At 41.0% G+C, this 24,251-nt stretch overlaps 1 protein-coding gene across 1 annotated transcript in view; it reads right to left on the minus strand.

Annotated features, from left to right (window-relative positions):
- The window catches only part of GAREM1 (GRB2 associated regulator of MAPK1 subtype 1), a 99,235-nt gene that overhangs the window by 58,704 nt on the left and 16,280 nt on the right, over window positions 1–24,251 (minus strand). The window contains exon 2 of the mRNA XM_082296671.1: window positions 17,859–17,999. Within this exon, the coding sequence (XP_082152797.1) occupies window positions 17,859–17,999 (141 nt within the window). The remainder of the gene's footprint in view (window positions 1–17,858; window positions 18,000–24,251) is intronic.

Below are 24,251 nucleotides of genomic sequence, written 5' to 3' on the forward strand. Positions count from 1 at the left end.
CTTTCTTTCTTTTGGGGGAATTTACCAAATCTCTACACAAGTTTAGCAATCTCTTAGCTGTTCTTCACATGTTTACTTTGATTTTGCTTTAGCTACTGTGAGACTGTTAAGCAGCCAAAAACATTAAGGTGATACCACACACAGGTGCAAAATGACAAGAAAAAAATAGTAGCAATCTAACAAGCTCTACTGACAAAATAACTGACTTTGCAGCTCAGAGGGAAATGTTGCACTATAATCTGGATGCAATCAAATCTCTGGTGGGTTTGTAAATCACTGCTAAGAATAATCTGTCTGGTTGTTTATACTATTTAGAAGAATACTGGTGTCGACACCCAAAGTTTCATTTCCATGTTGGCCTGAACTCTTCCTTCTGTAACTGTTCGCAGACAAACTTTTGTCATGTCTATTAGTCAGACCTTCTGGAACAGTCAAACATTGAAGTTATTAGGCCTCCACAAATTACAAGTGATAACTCCCATGCAGAAAAGGAAGAAAGAGAAAGAAAGCATCTACCACCAGACTGAAAAAAAATCCATGGAAACAGTACTGTGGGGTTTTACATTTACTGTGTTACTAACTTCTGCATGGTATACGTGCCATTCATGATGAAAAATCCTATCAATGTACATGGCCACAAAAACAAAGAAATTTGACTCCTACAGTTTGGATGTGGGTTTTTTTGGTTTTTTTTTGGTTTTGTTTGGGGTTTTTTTTGTTTGGGTATTGGTTTTTTTTTTGTTCTTGTGCTTTTTCGAACTAAAAGGTTATCATACAGTATTAACCTCTACCAGCTAGTTTTAATGTCTGCAATTTTATCCAATGGAAGGAAAGAGAGGGGAAACAACAGTTGAAGGCATCTGTTCCCAAATGTTTGATTGGATATGGTTCAGAGAGTTTGCAGTCCAACTCTTCAAGAAGAGGTGCTCCTTACTAAATAATACAAGACCTTTGTACATGATCTTGCACCTGCTCTTTTCAGTGGAAAACACATTTATACTGTTCTTCACTTCTCGATGTTTCTGAGTCACAGCAACCAAGAGTAAGGAACCTAAAAGGTGCTCCCAAAATGCAACACACATAAATCCATTGCTGTGTGTGGTTGGGAATGACTAATTCAGTGCATTTAAAATTAGTAATTTTACTTACATGCTCCGAGTTTTTAAGGACACATTTTTTTGTTGCTGCTATTACAACCAAACTAAATTTAACGTGGAATCACATTTTTGTTATTGCTGCCATTACATACTAACTACATTTGACATGAAATCAGCTAAACAATTGTACATATGTACACTTTACATTGTAAATATGTACACTCCTATCTTCATTATCTCCATTCATCCCTGGGCATTTAACTGATAGTGTTATAATTTATTTCTGTATATAGATGGATGTTCTTTTATAGCCACTGGATCAAGCTTCAGTGTTTAAGACAAAAGGTTTTTGAACCTTAGTTTTCTCTGAGCAAGATTTGGAAACCTTGCCATCTGTAGCCTCCACCTCCTCTCACTGAAGTGAACCCCTAGATCCAGGGCACTGTGTTCAAATAACCAAAAGCCACCCACATTGCTTCCTTCTATTTCTCACTTTTTGAACCATAGTAGTATGAGTAGAATACCAGAGAGAGAATACAAGTATTTCCAAGTACTCAGAAGGAGGCTCTTTTCAAGAGCCCTTATTAGTAATCCAGCTCTGCTCCCACTGAAATTACTGGGACTTTTAACACTCTCTTGGAAAAAAAAAAAAAAAAAAGTAAAAAATTAAATCAATGGCTCAACTAAGGAAATGCTACATACTTCTGCAAAAGTTTTCCTGAGAGGCCAGTGAAGAGTTTCACCTAATCCTTCCCTGATGCTATTTGCTTTTTCGCTTCTCCAAACGTTACCCAAAAGTTCTGACATTACCCATGTGCCATAGCCACTTTCTTCTTACAGCAGAGGAAGAAGAATTTTTTCCTTCAGTGAGGAATTACCAAGGGAAACAACTGATGAGCATTTCAAACGGAGACAATACTTGGTGAAGAATAAGGGTTACTGAGCCTTGGAATAACAAAACCAATCACTCAAGACAAATTTCAGAGTTATAGCATTTGTTAATTTTAAGCATAATTAACTTGTGAAACTCATCTGGCCTAAGAAGACATGATACAACATGTTTTAGCATGCAACAACATGGAGTTGTGGCTGTGTACCACAAGCAGAGCCTAAATGTAAAAAGACAACACACAAACTTATTTTTAAATCTATTTCGGAGAAACTGTCTGAGGACATAGGTAGGAGGTATCTGTATTAATTTTAATGGTTCCTCACATGTAAGAACAAACTTTTAAAACAGTTTTGTTTATTTGTTCAGTACAGAGAATTACTGCAAGGGAGACTAATATTTATAACAATACTAGTCAAAATATTCAGTCTCTATTCCCAAGATCATCCCTCCAACTGAGGAAAGCAAGAAACAAAAAGCCCCATCTGCCAAAACCAGCTCAAATTGTTTCTATTGTTGATTTCTTTTGAAGTCAATGATACTGAAGCCTTGGGCAAATGCTTACCAACCAGGTCCCCCATTTTAGTTTTCCAAATAGCTATCCAAACAAGGTTTTCAGCTTTATAAACAACTAAGCCTTTACAAAGAGATATGTTTTAAACTGATCCAACTAAATTATGAACAAGATCAAGTATTACTCAAGTGCTGCCTTTCAAAATGCAACAGCTGAAACTTTTGATTCAGATTGGGAAGAACAGGGCTTACTGGTGCTCAAGGGGAGGCCCCAGGCAGTAATGCTTATTTTCTCCTCCACTTTATTTTATAAATGCATCTAAGGATCACTGTGACTGGACCAGCAATTATGGAAAACAGTCAATACCCACCATCACCACACACAATGCAAACACTAGAAATATGCACATAAATCACACATATGGTTCCTAGGACACAGGCCCTTCAAAGTGAGGGGCTCTGTTTACATGCAGTACAACTCCTATCCATCAGAGCAGCTTATGAGCACAACAGGCTTTTGAAGCTGAAAATGTTCTTACCCTGAAAAGTAGCCTTGTATTAAGGCAGCAGATAACCCTGCTATTGATTTGGACAGAGCAATCCTCTCCGAAGCATTCATATAGTGGCTTGGTTTTCAAAACTTGGGGAAGAGAAATTTCATTTTCATAGGCCTTAAACACTTACTAAGTTTCTAATTCTAGGACTCAACTTTCCTTCCCCACTCCCTTAAGAGCTTTTTCAAAATGGAAAGTATGGACTACAAACTTCTTTTGCAGAAACTTTCTAATGGAAACACCAGCTTCCTTGCACACCCACTCAGATGTATACAAATTGAGGCAACCTGTCATAGAGGAATTTCACAGCATCCCATACTTCTTTCACCATCTCCCTCAAACACATTAGTCAACTTTATTCTGTGCTCTTGAAATTTGTAACATTAGACACCTGAAGCTAAATGAAATACTGAAATATATTGAAGTACTATAGTTTTGTTGAAGATGGCACATGAAAAAATTCTTCTGGCTGTTTTTGGAGAACCAGAGAAGGAAAGTGCAGAAGCCTGTTTTTGGGTTACATTACATTTTCTTTACCCCTTTTCAGATGAATTTAAGACAATGGAAATAAGCTAGATACCTTATGAGTTCCTTCCCAGATACAAAACTGTCAACTACTTACTGCAGTCAGCAGGACCTGCCAGCTCCTCAATGATCCTATTTAATTCACCATGCTATAAGAGTGTACACACCCTTCACACTTTACAATGGAAAACCTAGATTAAAAACAAAAAAAATTGCCCACGAGCATCCCAACAGCAAATAATACAGTTTAACTCAGCCCCATTGGTAAAATTAGGTAGGCAGTTTTGCTACATTGCTTTTTTAGTTATTTGCCTATCAGAGCATACCTTCCTTAAAATATATTTACATTTCCCCCCAAAAAAGTTCAACCCACTCACACAGAATGATTTTTACTGCTCACACACAAAGAAGTAGCTGGGACTAATCTGCCTTTGGGTATACAGATACCTTGGAAATCAAATCAAAGTGAGATCTGATATTGGGGTGTGTATATATATATATATGGAGAGAGAGATGGAGAGGGGGAGAGAGAGAGAGAGAGAGAGAGTGAGAGAGAGAATGGCTATTATTCACACCTGGCTATGATAATATGACTTGGCAAATACAGAGGGTCAAATGCCTCTGCTCTCCCCCCCCTCCATATTGTGCTGCTATAATTGGTCACCAGCAATGTGACATAGAAAAGGTTTGTACATTTGCACTCAGCTGGCTCATGTCCAGACAAGGCCTGGGGAGGGAGAACTTCCCAAGAGTCCCTGTTAGACACACACAGTTGGAAGAAAGCCTGCAAGACCGAAGATTAACAATCTACAAAAACTCTCCACCACCCAGACTATGTTGGCCAGCTGAAAAGCTTGTCCCCAGATTTCAAACCTGTCTGTCGGACACCAGACCTGGCAGTGCCTGAGGCCAGCAGCAGCTCTGTTTCCAGGCTGCTTAGATAACAACTGTGCAGCCAAGGGATGGACTGGGAGAAGTTATTTTAAGTTGCAATTACTAGTTCATACATTATCAAAAGAGCCAGAGGAGTACAGTCATTGCTGCTAATAGCTTCCTTTTCTCTTCTGAAAGAGCCACAAGGATTTTAGCCATGGCAACTAAAGGCAAAATAAATAGCACCAGGTGAAGAGTTAGGTGCACACTACTGCTACTGCTACCACCCCAGGGAACTCCAGTGCCTCCCATTTTTTTTTCAGGCAGTCCTACTGAAACAGGTCTGATGTGCATCTCTCTTTTTTTCTTGTAGAAGTACTTAACCAACCTCTTTCTTACAGCAGATCCAACAAACCCACTATGTAGGGGCAGTGCTCAAAATAAAGGAGTGCTCAAGCAGCCCTCTCTCTTCAGCTGAGGGTTGGGTAGCCTCAAATGCACACAGAGGTTGGGTGGCAAAGTACTTCGCACTTTCAATCACTGAGTGGACAGGAAAAGTGTTGGAAATGAGAGCAGGAAGGAAAAGCAGCGCTACTTGCACATCAGGCAAGGCAGAACTTCAGAAGGGGTTAGCAGCAAGGTGACAGAGCATGAGGTATTCTCCCTTTGCTACACACAAACTAATTCCAACATGAGAACAAACACTAACGTCAGAGCCAATATTAAAAGTCATTGCCATAGCACAGAATTCAGCAGGCAAGGTTAAGAGGTGAAGGACAGCCTGACCTTACCACAAGTTCATCTGAAGTCATAAGGCTGAATGATAAGTACGTAAGCTTTTACTTCCATGAATCCTTGCACAGCTACACCTTGGCAATGGATTTCTCTTAGATCAGTCACACAGCCATTACTAACACCAGAGACTGATCATCATAAATGTTATGCTCCCATACTGGTGGCACCCACAGTTTAGAAACAATGGTCCCATCGATCCTCCAGACCCACTACTGGCTACCAAATACAGTATTTTCTGACAAGTATTTATTGAAAGTAATTTTAACAGGATTATATAGACCAGCTGCATTAATTTACTACAGCCTTTCAGACTACTGTGACTTTCAGAAGTCAGACATTATGTTACTTTATTTTATGTATCATTGAAAATTTCACATGCTCTAAAAAAGTATATATGGTACCCATCCACCACTAAGAGGTAAAGAACTGTGTGCTTTCCAGTTTTCTAAACTAGGTTCTGGAATATTTTCTTACCGTTTTGGTAAAAATTGTTGCAGAAGCTACAGTGATGTTTTGTCTTTCTCTAATACATTATAATGTTCCCCACCCCACTTCCTGAGAGGAAACTCACCAAAAGGTTGTAGGATTTTAATTTTTTTTTTTAATCTGGCAAGAAGATGCTGCTCTAAGACTGTGCCACACACAAACTGGATGAGCAGCCAACTGCAGAGTGGGAGGCTCATTAAAAAGGGCCATTTGCTTGCCATATGTCTCTTTCTTCTAAACAGACTAATTCTAGTCATTAGAATTTTAACCAGAAATGCAGATTAGCAAAGCAACTTTTTGTTAAAATGGCACCAGAAATTTTCATAAGCAGAGTATTGAGAGCCACTCGGGGCTCTGAGCAAGTTACCAGTTTGACGGGGAGCCCTGATTCCACAGCAGGGTTGGCAGAACACCTCATCCTTGCCAGGCTGGTGTTTCCTGATCTCCCAGTGGGGAGCCCTTGTCCCTACATCTCTTCCTCCTCCTGCCATCCACCGCCACCCATGCTGCTGCTGCTATTGTCCCCTACTTCCCCCCTCCACCAGCACTTCCCCCTCACTCCTCTTCCTCCCTGCTACTGCCCTAACACTCCCTCAGCCACCAGGATGACTACAGGAACATAAGATGACAAGATCAGCCAAGCCTGTCTGCCATTAAGAAGTCTGTGCTCTTTGCTCCCAGCTTAGGAAGGCAGCACAAGCACATCAGCTTGCAGCCAGCTACCTAGAGCAGCTCTTGGAGACCTTTGGATCCACTAGATCCATCGGATCCTTTGACATCTTTGTGTGTCTAACAGTGTGTGTACTGACACACCAAGAGACAAACACAGGTAACCCACAGACTTCCTGAAGTGGGACAGTGGTCAGCCAGCAGCAATCAAACTGAAAAAAAGGGAAAACAATCAACCAACCCCAGCCCTTAGGATTTCGAGTCCATCTCAGCCTTTTCTTAGACTCAGATAAAGTAGTTTTTCAGAGAGGAACACATGCATACTAGATCTTATTATAAATGTCAGTCTCTCTTCTAGTTACATACTGTTTTAAGACACTACCAGTCTGAACTCAAATTCAGGTTTTCTGTTGATTTTATCTAGAAAGCTTGTCTAAATTCACGTGTTATGTTTCTATAGCAACTCTCCTCTTGGAAGGTTCAACAGCACCGCATAGAAAAAAATCTGATATCGTGAACAGTTACAGGTACTGACTATTTCCCCCATCCAGCATCCCACAGTGTCTAGTGAAGCCTAAAGCTGATTTAATATCATACAGCAACTTCATTCCTACTCAGGGTATTTCTCATCCCACACCCCAGGATATGCTGTAGCTCCTCTCCTACACTGACTCTGAGGGACACATCCTTCCCAGCAGTTGGTTCTGGGTTTCTAAGTCACACTTGTACAGATCTCTCAGCTATGATCCATGAATCTAATGCAGTACTACTTTGTTTTTCTTCTATTTTTGGCAGTGCCATTTGTGTAGCAAATTCTCCTACATACTTTGAATCCTAGTAATTAATTTAGCAGAGACATAGTAGCTAAAGAACTGGATTATTCAAGTTACCCTGCCCATCCATCTCACCCCTGTTTCACTTTCCCCATCAAGCTTCACAGTGATCCCACTTGGTCTACACAGACTTTGCTTTTTGAGTCTGGAAATGCAGAGGCCCATGCGGCATCTTTTCGGAGACAGTGTTCAGCAAAAGTACTGATTGGAGAAAGCTTTCTCCTCCACAGACACATAGCTCACACTTGCCTATGCTCAAAAGGTTACTAACCGTTAAAAAAATTAAAATACACAAACCAATTATTCTGGCAGCACACAACAAATGCACTTCCCATCATTTTGATGAAGATCTTCAGGTGTGATCTTGCATCCTACTCACACATCCCTCTTCCTTTTTGAGCACGTGTGCAGCCATCGTAATAAAAATGGGACCTCTCACATGATGAGCTGGTCCACACACAGCAAAAGAAGAATCAGGTGAGTGCCATGAAACAAGGCAACAATGAATAGATGCAGCCAGCTTGAATTATTTCAGCCACTCAAATGCAGCCAGCCAGCCTTGGCTGGCTACTCCCAGTCCACTGCAATACAGGACTCATGTGAGATGAACCGGAAAGGTTGAACCAGTGACAAATATTTAAAGAGCGTGATGTGAAGGTGCCTCCCCTGAAAAATATAACCTTCTTAACACGTTGATTTAAAAGGTCTTTCTTACTCTACATAGGCTATCAACCATCCAAGATGACAGTAGCATCTGTCAGTGCTGTAGATTTTGTGACAGGTGGCTCAGCAGCCTGGCGTTCTTAGTTTGAGGACATTTATGAAAGCCCTCTTACAGCGTACAATGATTTCCTTCTTTGCCCCTGCTCCACCTGCTTTTGGGGTCAAACTGAACACTTGGGTTCACCAGAAGAGTTGAGTCTCACCTGCAGTAGAGGGAATGAATGGAATACAGAGCTTCATGTCTGTACATAAAGCTGCAAGAAAGTAAGTACAGGCTTTCAGTTTCTCTCTGTTGCACAGGTCCTTCAGAGCAAGAAGTTAAATACCCTTGTTCCTCCTATCCAGGTAATAATGGTCACCTTTGCTATTAGTGTTAATAGTTTCCCCCCCACCACTGAAACAAGTTCATCTCTGCCAACTGAGAACAGAAAAGCTCTGCACAACAGCCCACGACAGAGGAAAGAGCCAGTTTTTCCACTTCTTTAACTTTCAAAGCTCACAGAAGTGCCTTTCCCTGACACAGCAGAATCACTGACTTGGATCACAGGCTAAATTAAACACACAAATTACATTCTCCATATAAACAGTTATACATGACTTAAATAGCACGGTTTTATTTTCCTATTGGCACCAATTGGTACAGTAGTTCAGTCAAAGCTTAGGACATCAGTGATGTCAGTTGCTTTAATTGGCAGCACTGACGTGACCAGCTCTCGTTCCCAGACATGAAGTGTGCCGGTTTCCATAGGGAGGATGCTGACCGAAGAATTCCTACCACACTTCCTATCAGTTGTTTTGAGCAGCAAATACTGCCTCCAGCAGAAAAAATAAGGAAAAAAAAAAAAATCATCTGTTTAGGCATCCAAAAATTCACAGGATGACGCCATCCTGTGAGACAGATTTCTCTGCAGCTCCCTCCCTAAACACACATGACCTATCAAAACTCCTGCTCTACATTCCTGCCAGCTGGGTTCTGTATTTACAGAAGGAAAAGACATCAATAATTTTTGCCTTGCTTGTTTGCCACGTTGGCTCAGTTGTAACAGTTCCCCCTCCAGCCCCCAGAAGGAAAAGGGACAGTCTGTCTGAAAGAGATTTGATAGACTAATTATAGAAAGCTCATGGCAATTTCTTCCCTCACAAATTCCCATGCAGATTTAGTTCATCTAACAAGTCATAATGTCTCTAAAGGAAAAAGTGGGGATGAACTTGAAACGAAGTGAAGCCAAAAGCAGAAGAATCCACCAAATGAAAAGAAGTGTGCGGTAGCCCATAACCAAATTCCCCAAGCATTAAGGACTGTACTTCTTTGCAAGAGTCTTCACCTGCTACTAGCATGAACAATGATCCAGGTAAGAGTCATGGGATAGTTGCACTGGTGACTGCTTCATTCCTAGCAGTCACATGTGCTTGCTCTCTTCTGCACCTGGTACTCTGTATGAAAATTCATGCAGTGTTATGTAAGAGATTAATAAAAGGCATCATCACCCATATGAACCATCAACTCAAAATATACCATTTTTCAGAATTTAATAAAAATTCTTCCCCCAAGTGTGCACAGAAGGGAAAGCATATTTTTTAACTGATTAAACACAGCCTTTACAACTCCCTTCTCTTTATTCTTTTCTCCCATCAAGGGATAAGTTCAAGGCCAGATGGGTGATATTAAAATTGTGAAATTCCTACTTTAGGAAAACTGGTGTGAAGTTCCAGATTGCAATTACAGCCCACAGGTTAAGAGACCCACTTTGAGGTTCTTAACGGTCCTTAAAGACTTTTAACTGTATGGTTTTCTGTGGGCCTGTCATGGTAGGCAAGGGGTGAAGCAGCTTCTCACTTTATTCATGCCTTGCTCAGTGCCTAGAAACAGGCACTGTTTCTCTGCCCCAGCCTTGCTGGCAGCAGTTCACCAGCTGGGTAGGCTGTAGTGTTCATACAACTCCTCCCTTTTGAATTCTGAAGTTAGACCTCATGAAAAAGGAGAACAGCTGTCTCTTGGGAACTCAGGAGCCACATTTTCAATTTCCTTGTAGCTAGTGCTTTGGGTAGCTTCAAATCATTAGAAATGAGGGATCAGACCGGAGCCTTGAGTGCAGCCCTGAATACACCTCAGATTCCCAGTGGGGATCAGCCTTTTTCTCTCAGCTTCCCAGTGGTTAAGTTAGGCAGCTTTTAAGACCCCCTCCCAAGCACTTAAGTCTTTCCAGCAGCATGCAAATGAGCCCAGCACTCCACTGCACCAGGCAAGAGCTAAGGCAAAGTAATTCAAGCAATGCCAAGCAAATCCCGTGTGATTCAGGCCATCTCCCAGTCTTCTGGGAACCAGTTTCCTGGCTGCTATTCCACCCTTCCCTCAATTGCAATCTTTCAAAAAGTCATCTTCCCCAGTTAATTTCTTTTGTATGAGCCTCTAGAACTTTTTCCTAATTGATGCAACTCCAATAGGCTTTTTTGCTGCCCATGGACATCTGAAACAAGCAAACAAAATGAAACAAAAAAACCAACCACCACCTTACAGTGAATGCTTGTAAGGTCACAGCTGAATTTCAGCAACTTTCAAGTTTGCAGACTTTGAGTAACAGCCAAGAGCTGTGGAAGTCTGAGAGGAACATGTGATACTCTGAGCCATCAGTTGTAAAAGCTGCAAGTTTTCCCTCTCTCTTCCTACTTCCTTTTTCACAAATAAAACAAATTCAGTGCTGAAGCAAATCTTAGGGGTTTTCTTTTTAAAACAAGCATAAGATTATACTTGTGCTGAAGTCAAGGTAGAGGAGAGCAAGACAGCTGTATCTAAAAGGATACAGCTCTTCCCACTTAGTAGCTCACTGTAATAGGATTGAAAAATATCACTGTCATCACAAGGTTTTAAGGTACCCTTTAAGGTACCAAGCAAATCCCATGAAACCAAGCATACTTTATAGTAGAATTGGTGTCTACAAACCACAAACCCTTACTCCAGGTTAGAAAGCAAGACAGAAAATGCAAGTATTTTCTTTCCATGAACTTCTGGAACACAGTCAGACTTTTCCTCCATTACTTGGAATATTACTACCCTGTGAACTAATCCTACTTTTCTCATTACATCAAAGAGCAACAGTCTTTGAGGGCTGCAGACTCTTACCGCAGTTCCAGTTTTCCAGTCTGGCCTATCTGAAATATCTGAAAGGTAAATTTGAACTAAAGGAGTGTTGAACGTGGTATCTTTAGAAAGCTGGATCCAAACTTTGTTATAACCACCCACCAAATGGAACATCAAGCAAATTCTACAAGTTCTGTAGGGGATACCAGAAATCTCCCATAGACATAAGGTTGTATATGTGCAAAGAAAGAAAGTTTCACAGTCTGCTGATTTTAACTCATGAGAATGGTAACTTCAGGGAAACTAGACACTGCAAAAAAGTCTGGCTGAGTCCAGAGAGATGTATTCAAGTGAAAGATTCTTGATGAAGTGAATTCTTCATCAGTACAACCTGATGAAGAATTGCACAGAGTCGTTTTACTCGACGCTAAATTCGAATCATCTCTCCACACTGAAAAGGTATTGCTGGTCCATAGCTTCCATTTTGGGAAGCTGTCAGCACACAACTCTACAAGAAGGGGGCGGGGGGGTAAGAAAAGGGAAGACATATGTATACTTTCCTTAGCAGTTATAAAACAAAATGTAAAGTAGACGAGATTCTCCAACACATGTTATCTGATAAACGGGGAACATTTCATTAAAATTAGGTAAAAAGCTGCTACTTCAGCAGGCTGGCTAATAGGGGGAGATGAAAGAACAGGAAGAACAAGTGCACCCAGAGATGCAAAAGAAATAAGCAATTTTTGCCAGCAATCTCATTGACTGCATTTTGATACTTCACTGTAGATCAATGGAGACATGTTTGCCAAAATTCAAATGGGTACAGAAAGTGAAGTAACAAACAGACAGGACCATGGGAAGGTCTGACAACTTGTTGAAGGTAACTCTTCGAGGGAAAAAAGAAGAGGAATATGGATATTTGCTTGTATATAAGAGTTCATCCAGTTTTTCAAGGCGACAGGTTTGAGAAATCAGGAATATGAAGAATTTCCAGACTACAAAGCTGTGATTTCCTAGAATAAAAAACACTAAGTCTTTGTGGGGAAAATGAGGCAGCAACAAACTAAAATCAAGTCAATAAATATATTTTAAAGCATAAACATTTCCAGAAAAGCATGTAATGATGCTATATGGGCAATTACAAGTGTTACAGACATTACTGATTTCAGAGTTGAGGAGGCACAAACTGTTCAATAAAGTGAATGCCCTCTCTCTCTGCAATATTCAGGCAGTACTTTACAATTTTAAATGAATACCAAATACACTTTATTCTACATGTTTATGAGGAAAGAAAGGTTGCAGTGCTCAAGAAACTTCCCACAGTCAAGTATTCAGAACTACAGAAGTCATATTTCTCTTTTAAAAGCATGAAGGCTATATGCTGGTGGCAATGCTTTCTCTTATTAGAAGAACTTGTGAAGAAAAGTTTTCAAACCTCCAGTTTCTTTTCAGAAGCACAATCCTTTTCAAGAAAAGAAAGAGAACAACAAAATGAATCTTGGGTACTGGGTGGGTTAAATGTGTGTGTAGGTTGTTTTCTTGGTTTTTCTTCTGAGGATATCCATTCATTAATCATTTACAAGCCCACATACACATGGCAGCCTGCCTCTCTCAGGAGCACAGCATTCGGGCTCTGCTCTCTAGGAAGTGATACTCAGCTGTAGAACACGAAAGCCTCAGGAGAACTATGTGATAGCTCGGTGCCAGGGTAAGTTCAAAGCAAAACACAAATCAGAGTGCAAAACATTTTGTATCAGGGAGTGGTGTGCCTGTTGGCTGGAAAGGACTCACCTAAGTTCTCTGCTCCAGAGCAGTGTGTCCCTCCCTGCCTTAGGTCTCACACACCTCTTTGAACTTAAAATTACCCCATCAGAGCTGTGCTGCTCAACTCACTCAGAAGAGCAGGCATAGCTCCTGGCACCACTCGCTCTTCTCAGGGATGCAAAGCTTTGGACAAAACGCTCTTTGTCCAGCACCACCTTCCCTGATCAGCAGACAGCATTAAATTGCATCTGAGGGAGTGGAGAGTCTGAATTGAACTTAAGCAGGCTCCCACTTTGTCCCCGAAGTAACACAAGCTGGCAGCAGATACCATAATGCTGACAAGCAAAGGATGTGTGCCACTCTAATGTTTTTTCTTCTCCCCAGGGCCAGGAAGAGAGCTCTACAGCAAACTTACAGAAGACCCAACACACTAGAAACATCTAACAGTGCTCAGCATTACCGAAGGAAAAATCGTAGCTCTTCCAGACCTTGGATGCATCAGGTTCAGGGTGGCTAATGAGAAACAGCAGCTGCTGTTGCTGTCATCATCTCAAGACAACTGGGAGATGCCTAACTCACACCATGCTCTCCTCCCTCAGTGTCCAGGGGATGGCTATTCCAGAGTGGATAGCAACAGGCCTACAGGGATGGCCAAACTGTGCCTTGGAGGCAGCCATGGACCTGAGAGAGAAACTTCTGCAACTGCATGTTGCCAAATGTCAGGGAGCTCTCCTGCTGCCAAGGCAAGTTCACTCCTGAGAAGACCTGCAGAGAGCGTTTTCCTCCATGCTAGCAGGGCACGGGGAGGAACAGCCCCATCAGGCACCACTCCGTGATTAACAAATCAAACCAGTAGGAACAGGTTTCAGTAAGGTGTTTGTTGTACACCAGTTCCAACAGCAGAGAAGGGCCTTCTGACTCATTCCATCCAACACCCCACCTGGGGAAGGTTCACATGACAAGGTTTTATATTTCCTCATTTAAAAGGCATTAAGAAAGCTATCAGCACACTTAGGTAAGCAAACAGAGCAGGGCATCAGTGATTACTCTGTATTAGCAGTTCCACACCTGCACTCTGTGGAAGGGAGGTGTGAGTTCACAGGAATATTTTCAACAGCCCGGATGTGTTACGGTGTGGCACACCCTGGAATAGGGTGTTACTTTCTAATATCTTTATAGAAGTATTTTTGTTATTAGTTGCCTCCTATGTGCACACAAATGGCAGCAGAGACATAAGAGGCATTCCTTCCTAACTCTGGGCAAAACTGAGTAGACAATTACAAAAAAAGAAAAGGATTTTTACATTTGTATGTTTGGGTTTTTTTTAATGTAATCTCAGAGTAACAGTTTTCCTCTCAGAATGGAAAAAACCAAACAGACAGTTAAGAAAATGAACCATCAGTTCCAACAACAGTGATAAGGCCCTAAAAAACCCCAACATTAAAAGTCCTGTAATGATTTGATTAAACGTGGGAGTGCATATTTGGGGCAAAATTACCTAAATGCTGCCAACCCATCCCAAAGCACTTTTTTCTTTCATTGCACGCACTCACCAACACCAGCATGGCCTTTGAAAGAGAAAAGAATGCACTGTGTAGGTGGGGGTATGCACACACTCCACAGCCTTCTGTGCCACTTTTCCTGTACAGCAGGTTTTAAGCAACCACATCCAACTTGATCATCCACTTTCACATCAATAATCCGCACACATAAACAACTGTGGCCACGTAGCACAGGCATTTGCAACAGACAGAACCATTTACAGTCAGAGCAGAACACCTCTGCGGCTTGAGCTGATGCATCCTCAAAAAGCTTTAGATAGTTTTGAGCTGTAGAGTCCTAGAAGGTAATGCAAGAAGAGTCAGACAATGGCTGAAGGTTGCAGTATTAAAACTCAGAGAGTGTCTTTCAGTTATCACAGAATACATCTGAGATGTGGTCACCAGCATATCCCTGGGACACATCTTCCTATGCAGAACCTCTGCAGAAGAATGATAGTATCCTTCTTGGCAAGCAGCAGCACGGCAAAGTGTAATTCTGCAAGGTACCAACATTCCCTGTGTATCTTCCAAATTCAGATCATAAACCAGCGTTTTCCAGAGGCTACCAGGGGAGACATTTATCAAGGTAAAGGTTACCGTGCTGCCTAAGCAAAATGTAACAGTAATATTTAACATCAGCTGGAGGGAATCAGTAATACACACTTGCTTTTAGAGGAGAAATCCAGGTATTAAGGATATCAGAGTACCAGGAACAAAACAAAACTAGTTCAGACAGAGAGCTGATAAGACCTTCCTGTAAGTATCAAATGTGAATTGTGTATCTGAGGAAAGCAAAGGACACCAAAAGAATGTCCATCTGCTGTGATGGTTTACCTTGGATTCTTGTGAAAACTGTTCTTTCACAGGACACTATCAGGACATTAATTTTGATATGCTCTCCACTCTATATGCACATGAAGATTTCTATTGTTTTAAGAGCCAGAAACATATTAGTTACTTGGTTTTAATTACATGAAAATTTAACTTGATGCACATTAACTTTTACTCTAAAGAGAGAATATTCAAGAGAGAATGGTTACACTAACAGCTGTCACATATGATCTTTAATAGTAAAAATTAACCATGTCTGCCATCACCAAAAGAAACAACCAGGGCAGCAATTTCATAGTAGGGAAAGGACCATCAGCAAGACTGCACAACTCAGGTTCTGTTAATATAATTTCACTTAAATGCAAAATACAGCATTTCCCTTCTTTAGTAAAGCTTTATTGTATTGTTTTGTATTTGTTGTATTGTTTAATAAGTGTATCAAAATCTGATTTAGCGAGTAGCAAAATAAGATTTATTTTATGCTCATATTTATATATACAAGTGATGACTTTGTGGTACTTAAGCCATAATCTCAGGAAAACAAAATCAGTTTCAGTGTCTCTTCCTGCTCAACTGTTACAACCAAAATAATATTGCAATTTGTGACATTGAAATTCTTCTAGGGATTAAAAAAAAAAGGTATTCTATTAAAGCCAAAACAAACCTAGAAAGTAATTTCAATTAACTCCTATGTTCCATCTCTAAGGGTCATTCTGGTAGGCAGTACATCTTAGCTGACAGAAGTTTAAAGTTTAACCATGCAAAAAGTCAGTCCTATAATCCAGGTCAGCACCCAGCCCAGCAAGCCAGCTTAGGCAACCTGGTCTCTCCAGAGGGGGTTCTGGATCCCAGGAGCAGTGAATTTGAGGCACTGCACAGGGCAGCACTGAAAGCACTCAGTGTTAGCTCATGGATTTCTGTATGCTACTCTACAGCAGCACAAGTTAATCGTTAGGGCATGGAAGACACTTCTAATTGCATTCATGTTAGCACCCAAGTGCCAAACTGCAGTGCTTTGCTAACTAATCCTTCACATGGGTAGATTGAGCTCTCCTTTCATGTAGGCAAGCCCATCAGACATGCTCTGGCTCTGCAAGTTAGCCCAGACCACGTTTGTGACGTTCCTTAGGCAACACTGGAGCTCATCGTGCATTCAGTAAGTGCCGTCACTAGGTGGAAGTTTCTGAACTTTAAGATATTTTCATCTCATTTATGAGGGTTTTGTGGCAGGCAACTTTCTTTGACAGCAAAATGTATTTTGCTAACTAAACACACCCTCTTTTCCTGCATTAACACAGGCCAGGAAGAAAAGCACATTGACGCTTTTGTATCTCAGGGGATAGATTTTAATTTTGCTGGTGTCTGTGTAAATTTAAGATATGGATGAATGGAAGCATGAGGAATCAGGAAACTCTGCTTAGCATATCTTTAACTTTAAAAATTAAGAACCAAGCCTCCAGTAAACCCCTTAAGATCTTCTTTCATGCCAATAACCATTTTATTTTCTGTTCTCCTTCTTCCAGGAATCAGTGTAAGGATTTTAAAACATGGCATTCAGTTTGAAGGAAGTGTTTATCTGTCCACACCACTGGAACTTATGCAGCCAGGAGGTGTAAAAAAAATTGTTACTAAGCGTAAGCACTAAAAACTGTTTATGCTAAGAAAGTTAACTTCGGGGAGTTTTAAAGCTGCATATATTATGACACTATATGCCATCAGACCAAAGCTTTTAAACATATCTTAGAAAAATTAACCTTCCAGCAGTGAACTCCAAGGAGAAACAGGGCATAAGAAGGCAAGTGGTGTAATTTTCATCACTGAAATAGGGTGCATCACTGCATCACTGAAACAATTCAGCCAGGTCTTGTCCAACTCAGCACACCCTCAGTGCACAGTGTTCTTTTTAAAGGAGACTGTAGCAGAGCCAAGTACATTATTCAATTGATAACTGGTTATACAGAAGACTAAACCACTAAGCCCACATCTTTATTTCGTAGCCATGTCTCTTTCAGTTCACACTTTCCAGCTTTTAAAAGTTTTCTATCTACTGCTGTAAGATAAGCACTTCCCACTCACATTTTATTGTTCCATTCAGCTTGTGAATAAGAACACTAAACAGCAGGAGACAGTATTAAAAATAATTTCCTAGGAAAGTAAAAATAATTTGAAATCGTAAAATAAATATGGATTAGTTGGATCACAGCTACTTGGAACAACAGTATTACTCTATCACCCGAAAAGGCAGACAAAGACAAGGCACTCCTGAGGAGCATTAGTTTAAAATTGCAGTATTATTATGGTGTTTAACACGGAAATATCAGAAAATCTGCTCCAGCTTGAGTGTAAAACCTATTCCATCTTTGACCAAACATTTCAAGGCAATTTCAAACTTTCACACTTGTGTCTCCAAATTCACACATGAGAAGTGCTGGCAACTCATTATGCTCAAATTGAAACCAATTCCTCTACACAGCTACGTGTTCTGTCAATGTGCTGCTCAATGAAATACATCTATTTAGCAGCCCTGGGAGCAAGTCAGTATCTCTTGCTCTGTAACATTTCTAAAACATTAACTCACAGACACGGCATGAGAGGCTTAGCTTCACTCTCTCAAATATAGTGATCAGTGTAAGTGGTAGGCAGTTCATTATTTTTGCATTGTATTTCAGGTGAACAATAGCTTTACCTGCATAATGTACAGGGATTTCTATCTTTGGCCCTATGACGTAGTGACCCTCCTCCAGACTGTGAGCTGTGATTGTTGTCCACTGCCGACACGAATGTATCAGAAGATAATCGCTCTCCCGAAGACCTTCTACAGTTTCTCCTGCAAAACAGATGTAGGGTTTTTTTAAAAAATAAAACAAACCACACTTACTACATGAAGAATTAGGAAAACTTAACATGCATTTTATTCATATTGGTGTTTAATTTTTTCCAGATGTTTTGATAATTAAAAATTCAATTAAGTAAATTTCAACTCTACACAGTATTCACTTTTGCAGCTTAAGCATCTTACCTTCCAGAAAACAAACATGAAGCGAATTATGCCATGCATACAATATCACAGAGATGCAATCCAGATTACTGAGTAGTGGCTCTGGGGCTCCTTTTTCAGCTTTCTGCATAAACAGACTTTTCATATTTCTATTTCTGTCTGCCTATCTCACTCGATATAAATACTTGAGAGGTCCTTTAAATAAAGGAAAAAAAAAACCCCAACACATTTTCATATTTTAGAAGATCAGCATCACACTACCATACAGTAGTAACTGGATGTCACACTTTCAGATACAGAGATTTCATCTTTATCATTCTATCCCTTTGCAAGCCCTTGCTTAATTAGCCATTCAGATGTCTATAAACTTAATCCTATCACTTAAGGAGGAGAAATGAATAAATAAATATATATATATATGAAAAAGATAAAAATTCACACACACCAAAGTCCCCTCTCAGAGTGAAACTCAACCAGAAGCCTTACCAGACAATGTGTAGCCCACCTTTCTAAGGCACTCTCCTGTACTCTGGTATCTGTCAAATCCATCCCAAACACAGTCAGAGATCAAGACCCAGCTCTCTTTTCTTCCCCTGTCCCTAATAACTCCTCTGCGTTTCTGCAGAGCATCCTCCTCTCCTCTATGGTTTGCAGTGCCTGATCAGGTCTAGAGTGCTTTGCTTGGTTTTCCAGCAATTGCAAGAGCCACATTAGACGGACCACTCAATGTGCCAGCTACACATCTAGAGCGTGATATATGAACAAAATTTCACAGAGCAAGGAACTGTTCTGCATATCATCACAGAACTGCTCTCACACACCTTGCAGTCCTGCTCAGTACCCTTCTGCATTAAGCACACCAAAAAAACAGCCTTTCTCAAGGTGTCTTTAAAGCAGTCACTTGGACATTCAGGAATACTCAGTAGGCACTAAACATGGGCCAAGAATAATGAAACTTCAAATTTCATTTTCCTTCTCTCCCACCAGCCCTCTGCAGCTACCGCCAAAAATAACACAAGTAGTTTAGCCCTAGAATCAAGTTTGGACAAAACCCACCCCCTTCAGCTATGCCAACAAACTGAACTTTCTCCTCACTGTCCTGATATTCCTGAAAGTCAGTGGAAGAATGAGAATTTCCTCAGCCTGGGGCAGCAGACATTTCCTCTGTTCAATCTCTGCAGAGGACAGCTATTTCCCAGTAAGCTTTTTTTTTTTTGCCCACAACAGGCACTCTTCCATCATAGGCAGCAGCTTCTACACACCCAATTCCTGCCTGATTTCATGCTCCCATTCTATCAGAAAGCACCCTCCTACACGATTTAAAACACAGCAACTGGTGTGTGTGAGAACTGTTAGATTTTAAATCAGAAGAGACCATTACGACCATCTGCTCCTACACCCTTTGGCCACAGGATTCTGCTTGTTTCCTCCAGAAACTTGTATTTGGCTAAACAAGGGAGAGACCTGCCCCAACCTGCAGAGTCCAATAGATGGACTTCCATGGGAATGCTGTTCCATAGCCTGTTAAACCTTAAAAACGTTCCTGTTTTGCACATTTGGGTCTTTAACTTATAACCATGGGTCAACTGCTATGATGGGAATGTAGAGGAGAAACAAAAAATGTAAAAATTAAGAAGTCAAAAGGTATAGACAAAGATGCTTAGTACCAGTTATTCTTGCTCCTATGAAGGTACGCTTCTAGGTTTCCGTCTTTTCCAGAGCACAGACAGTAGCTTCCAGGTAAACAAGCTGTTTCCATGAACTGGTTTCCAGGTGCTCCTTGGACCACATCTCTTGGCGGCCTAGACAGCTGCTTAACACCAGTTCCTGATCCCTGGGAAGCACCACCCCTCCACCCACAGCACACTGGGATAAGTGATCTTGTAAAGCCTCGGGAAGAGTGGCAAAATTGCCATGCATGGTGCTTCATGAGAACTCTTTGGTCCCATCCATATCTTGAAAGAAATTCAGATATATTTGCTGAAAGAATTATGCATCTGCTAATTTTTAGCAAATTATCAGCTCTCGGGCATCTCCTGTTTTCTGCTCACAGAGCAACTTCTACTATGTATAAAAATTACCTTCAGCTTGCTGCAGAGCTTTACAATTTTGAGGGAGAGCACAATAATAATAACAATAATAACAGTAATAATAATAACAACAATAAGAATAATAATAAGTGGTGTTCTTTGAAACTCATGTTTCAGTTTTGAGAGTTACACTCATGCTTCCTATAATCTGTGGCAACAAGTAATTATTCTGTCCCACAACAAAATCAAACCAAGGATACTTAAGGGAAGACCTAGTATTTTACTAGTTTCACTGACAGTGGTGAACAAATTTGGAATAAAGTACAAAGCATTTCCGGTATGCTTTTTTTCTGCCTTACAATCTGCAGGTATAATTTCAGAATACCCAGAAAACCTAAAGGGAGGCTGGACTCTACATCCAGGATTGCAGGGAAATAATTACAGTATGGGTCACCCTCGAAGAATCTGAGGAAGATATTCTCAGGAAAATAAAGACACCCATTATGAAAAGGTGTTTCTAGCCATGGTTCACATGCTGCGATCTGTTTAAGTGGTTGCTCCACTAAAACTGGGTGGGACAGGTGAGTGTAAAAAGAGATTAGTAAGGCAGGTCCAAGAGTGACTATGTAATTGAGTCTGGAGCTGGAAGGAGCTGTATTTCTTTAAACAGAACCTTGGAAACCACAATTCTCATTACACAAATTATTTGCTGCAACTGATTACATCGGAAACGAATTTTGTGCTTTGCCACAGGAGACTGGAGGAGACAAGGTGAAGCAGGTGTGACAGGGAGGTGACATTCCCTGTGGCTCCTTAACAAAGGGCCTGTCCTTACCAAGCCCTGATCTTTCCTAACCATAGGTGAGACAGATTCCTGGGGTTTGCTTAACAGGAAGAGGCTCCTTGTCACCAAGGGATTATTGGACTCTCAGAAACACCTGGCTAATCATGGCCTCCATGCTATGTGAGGAAAATGCGACTGAGGACAACAAAGCAACTCACTTCTGTCTTCCCTTTTCTTCTACTCTGTCTCCCCCGTAAGACTTGCTCAGTGATTTTAAAGTGGCTTCTTCTTGGAGGGAGGGACCTTCAAGGCTGGAGGCACCTCTGACTGACCCTTGCTACACAACTCCTGTCCCAGCCCAACCCAAGCCAGGCTTAGCCAGGCCTTCACACTTTTCTCAGCCAACCATACCTTGCAAAACAGCCACACACATTCAATCTGATCCCGCCCCCCCACCGCAGTAACGTAAGTTATGCAAGCCTTCCATTAATCACATTTTAACTGTGTGGGAGAGAACTCGGCAGCCCTCACATTCACCAGCTACGCAACTCGGTTCTCACCTATTCAACACACTCCTACGCTGCTGCTCACATAAAAATAAGATGCCATGAGAAAACAGAGAACACAGGCCACTCATCTTTAGTAACAGTTTTGTCTCTGATCCAGTGTGGATTAGCTGCTCTATCTTTTCACCCTCTCCTCCCTGCCCCACATGCCTGCAGTATAATTAAACCACTACAAAGAATCTACAGGCAAATACTTGTGCTGGTCTTTTAACCCCCCCAAATAAAAGTCAAGAGAAGCAATGAACTACCACATTCAATTCCCCACCCTTCCCCAAGCTGCCTACCTCCTTGCAAAATATGAGTCAAGTTTATTCATAATAATGCCCAAGACTAAGACACCCATGATTCACTAGCAGCTCCTAAACCCTAAATAAAGTGTCAACACCCATCCTTGCCCGAGATGAAAAGCATCACACCTCGGAACTGAAAATGCAGCCAGTATGTTCCAACACAAGATGATCTCCCACAAGCACTCTGACCACAATCAGTATCTGGGTACTTCACTCAGCACCACTGAAGTAGCATTGCAATAGGTCTTCAGGTGTTCACTGCAAATCAGATTCACTATCATTTTTTAATTGCATGACCCTTTTCTGTACAATTCCTAAAACCCTCTAATATTGCCAACAACACCCTTGTTGAAGGGTAGTTGCAGGGGAAATGCTGACCAGGAAAGTAAAATCATTCACATGTTGATACAATCATTAAAAAAAAAAAAAAGTTAATTGCTTCATTTAGAGTCCCATGCTTATTAAATACTACCTACATTAAATGCCAATACTACTTTAATAATTCTTTCCAGTTACAAAACCAGACCATCCACATTTGGCAAATCTTGATTCTGTCATTATAAACACTCCAATTTCAAATTAACAGCTAACAACTGTAGCAAGACTGATGGAGGAGGGACATGATACCCCTATCTACAAATTCAGAGACAAAATTCTGTTTTCACCTGCAGTTTTTAAGAGCCAGGTGAGAAAACAGAGGTCAGCTACATGCAGGGACCGAGTTTATATATGTCTATGCTGCAGCACAGAAAGAAGCTAATTTCTTTTGAAAAGAGACCTCTCTGCAAGCTGTTGCCAGTGCTTACTTTCTAAAGACACACACATTTTTATTTAGTTTAGCATTTCACAATTCCAAAATGTCTGTAAATTCCCCAAAGTCTCGGGAGTAGAACTGAAGACCACTCCAGTTTTGAAGGAGACTGAGCACTCCTGTCTCCTCTTTGCTTCCTCCTGCATCACAGAATATCTCAAGCTGGAAGGGACCCATAAAGATCATCAAGTCCAACTGCTCGTTTCTCACAGGACTACCTAAAACTAAACCATATGCCTAAGTCTCATCAAGATCCTCCCTGAACTCTGACAGGTTTGGTGCCCTGACCACTGCCGTGGAAAGCCTGTTCCACTGACCGATCACCCTCTCAGTAAAGAGCCTTTTCCTAATGTCCCATTACAGTCCACAAAAGAAAATTCACACAGGTCCCACTTACTCCGCTTGCCAAAGATAACAATGACTTTTCAACACCAGCCACTAAAGAAAACTCATGAAACAAATGAAAAGAACCAACAACAAACCAACAACAAAACTTTTAAGGTTCTCCTCCTAATATTGAAAAACTAACATTCAAGTCACTGCAAAATGTTCAGACCAATATGACTCACTCACTCACAGAAACTACAATGCTAAAAATAGGCAGTGATGTACAGGAATATAAACGCTTTATAACGCCACACACTTTGTCATTGTGGCTAAGAGTTTGCATCACTGCCTTAAAGCATAAGCTTTGCGTCTGGAGACATTAAAATAGTAGGTAGCAAGGTAATTCAGAGAAAGAGAAGTCGTCACATACAAGGTTCCAGTAACATAACAGATTCCATTTACACATACCAGATGAGCTAGATAGATACCATTTCCTCCTGCCAGGAAGACAGTTACGGACACATTCCACTCATCTCATTCATCACGGAGGACTGCAAAGTGAGCTTAATGCTGTTCCTTGCACATCAGTTCAAGCACGCTGAATTTGCTCTTTCTGGAATGAAAAGGCTTATGGAAAAGAACCAGGAGCTCACAAGAAACTTGAGATGGCTTTTGTGAAATAACTGATGAAAAAGATGCCTGTGGAACCCCAGGGAAAACTCAGCAAGACTTAGGGCCATGTGTTTTCATTAAGCCTGAACACCATCTGCATGCAAGGTAACAGATGCCGTACAATTAAGTGCATCACCCGGACTGTCTTGGTCAGTTAAGTAGGTGGTGAGTTTAATTATTCCATCTAATGCTCCATAATCATATTACATATCATTACATAGAAAAATCTCAGCAATATTAAAAATCATGACCGGGTGCTCAGCCAGGTACCTACCAAAACACAAAAGAGTAACATCAACCTTATTCTCCCTCGAGTTTGCAGTAATATTTGCCAGGAATGAAGTGTTAATTTGTGCAACTGGAAAAAGAAGTGGCTGGCTGGACAGGTAAGCAGCTATGCTGTGAAATAATTAGGCAGAACTGTCAGCATGTGGCTAGTGTTACAAGGGAAGGAGGTTTATCTGGCAACAACTGAAAGGTAAGAGAAAGCAAAACTATTAGAAGCCAGTAAAAAGAAAGAAGTGAGGTTCTTACTTATTCATCATGCTCCCATCACACTGAGGAGCCCTACTTACACGCTATCTGCTTCACTGGGCATGCA

Source organism: Coloeus monedula (genome assembly GCF_965178545.1).
Source record: "Coloeus monedula genome assembly, chromosome: 1".
Taxonomy (NCBI): Eukaryota; Metazoa; Chordata; class Aves; order Passeriformes; family Corvidae; genus Coloeus; species Coloeus monedula.